The 1,691-nt window shown below is 55.2% G+C and overlaps 1 protein-coding gene across 1 annotated transcript; it reads right to left on the bottom strand.

Annotated features, from left to right (window-relative positions):
- Positions 1 to 235: 235 nt before the first annotated feature.
- Positions 236 to 1,304, bottom strand: LOC108446459. The gene is made up of 2 exons (XM_017733097.1): positions 1,114 to 1,304; positions 236 to 814 (listed from the first exon to the last, which is right to left on the bottom strand). Exons 1-2 carry the CDS (start codon positions 1,234 to 1,236, stop codon positions 236 to 238), a joined length of 702 nt encoding a protein of 233 aa, XP_017588586.1. The 5' UTR covers positions 1,237 to 1,304.
- Between the last annotated feature and the right edge of the window lie 387 nt (positions 1,305 to 1,691).

The following is a 1,691-nucleotide window of genomic DNA, read 5'->3' on the forward strand; positions in this document are numbered from 1 at the left end:
AACTCAGGGACGTGAGTGATGTCCATTTGCCAGAGCTCGAGGGCTTTCAAACCCTTGGGGTTAACTCCCACACCCAACCCAGGGCCATGATGGCTACAGCGGGGACAAGCTCACACTATGCCTTTCGCTTCTAACAGCGGGATCCTAAACTGTCTCTGCAGGGATTTTGCGTTTTGGTGGAACAAATCATGGTTACATCTGGCTTGCTCAAAAGTGGCCGCGGGCAGGAGATGCACTATGGGGTGGCTTGCTCAAAAGTGCTCGCGGGCAGGGGATGCACTATGGGGGCACAGGTCACCGCCTCATCTGCACGGGCATTGCCCTCTCCCAGCCCGATGTTCCACTGGTGGCTTCGAATGTGCAGGATACAGTAGGCATGTGTCCGTTGTTGCAAGGTATGCCGCAATGTGATAAGCAATCTGCCCAAGTATTCGTTGTTAGTACGCCGGATTTCTGCATCGTGGATCCATTGGGCTACTCCAACAACATATAGGGAATCGCTGACTACATTCACCAGTTCCTTCGACCACTGTTGTAATGCCCATATCATGGTGCGCAGTTTGAGTGTTTGCAAGCTGTCGGCCGGTTCTCCTGCTATGATGTGAGTCTTCCAGCGGTCGTTCTCTTTCCATGCACAGGCGGCCCACCTCATCTTCCTCCCCGCATCCGTGAACACTGTGCGCCCTAGTACCGGCCATTCTACATTCAGCGGGCAGTCCAGCCACTCATAGCTCCCCAGCAGCTGCGCCAGCCTTCCCTGTGGGTGCTTGTTATGGACCACGCTGGTGAATCCGAGCAGATCTTCTTGCAGTGCCTCCGTGTCGGGGTCTCCTCCCCCTGCCATGTAGCCCTGGGAGAGGGGCCCTGAGGGTACAGACACGGGGTTTCCGAGCCCCTGGTCAGCCTCGTTCCCCATTGGTTGGTTTGTGTTTCCGTGTGCGGGCAGGGACCCTCAGTCCAGACTGTGAGAGTTCCTCAGCAGAGCCCTGGCCATGCGGCTGGAGAAATAAACATCTCTGAAACATCTACCAAGAATCCATCCATATATATATTTCTTTTCCACGGGCCTCCTGGTTTGATATATGCGTGTTACAGTATTCCCCACTGTAACACATCCGCATGGCGTAGCATCCACTCCAAGTCCCCTGTCCGGACTGGTATACTGATGTCCTCTGCCTCCCTGCCGTCCAACTCCACCACTCGGTCGCGACTCTTTTGGATTAAAAGTGCCAGCATCTCTACCCTAGACTGTAGTCTGAAGCGTGGCTGAGTCGGCGGGAAGATCCATTCGAGAATCTGGATGTCCTCCCCCTTTTTCTTTTGCCATTGGTGGATGGTGGGAGATGATGGCAAGTGAACCCGCTGCGCCGGTCAGGGTGATGATGACGAGTGGGACTCCTTCTTCTCTGCGCGACACCCATGTGTGCCGCAGCTTATCTGCGACCTTGGCGAGAGCTGCTGCTTGGTCCGGGGAGCATGCCTGAGGTTTGGCAGCGTTTGTCCCGTGCAGCCATGGCAGGAACGGGGCGAGGTTGGCGTTCGTGATTCCCATGATTCCATGGACCCATTGCAGATCTCCTAGCAGCCGTTGCGCATCATGGAGCGTGGAGATTTCTGTGTTTAGCTCAATCTTTTGGGGCCTAATTTGCGATTCTGATATGAGCCAGCCCAGGTACTTCCATGGTGCAGTC

The sequence above is a fragment of the Corvus brachyrhynchos genome, unplaced genomic scaffold (genome assembly GCF_000691975.1).
Source record: "Corvus brachyrhynchos isolate BGI_N302 unplaced genomic scaffold, ASM69197v1 scaffold32, whole genome shotgun sequence".
Lineage (NCBI taxonomy): Eukaryota > Metazoa > Chordata > Aves > Passeriformes > Corvidae > Corvus > Corvus brachyrhynchos.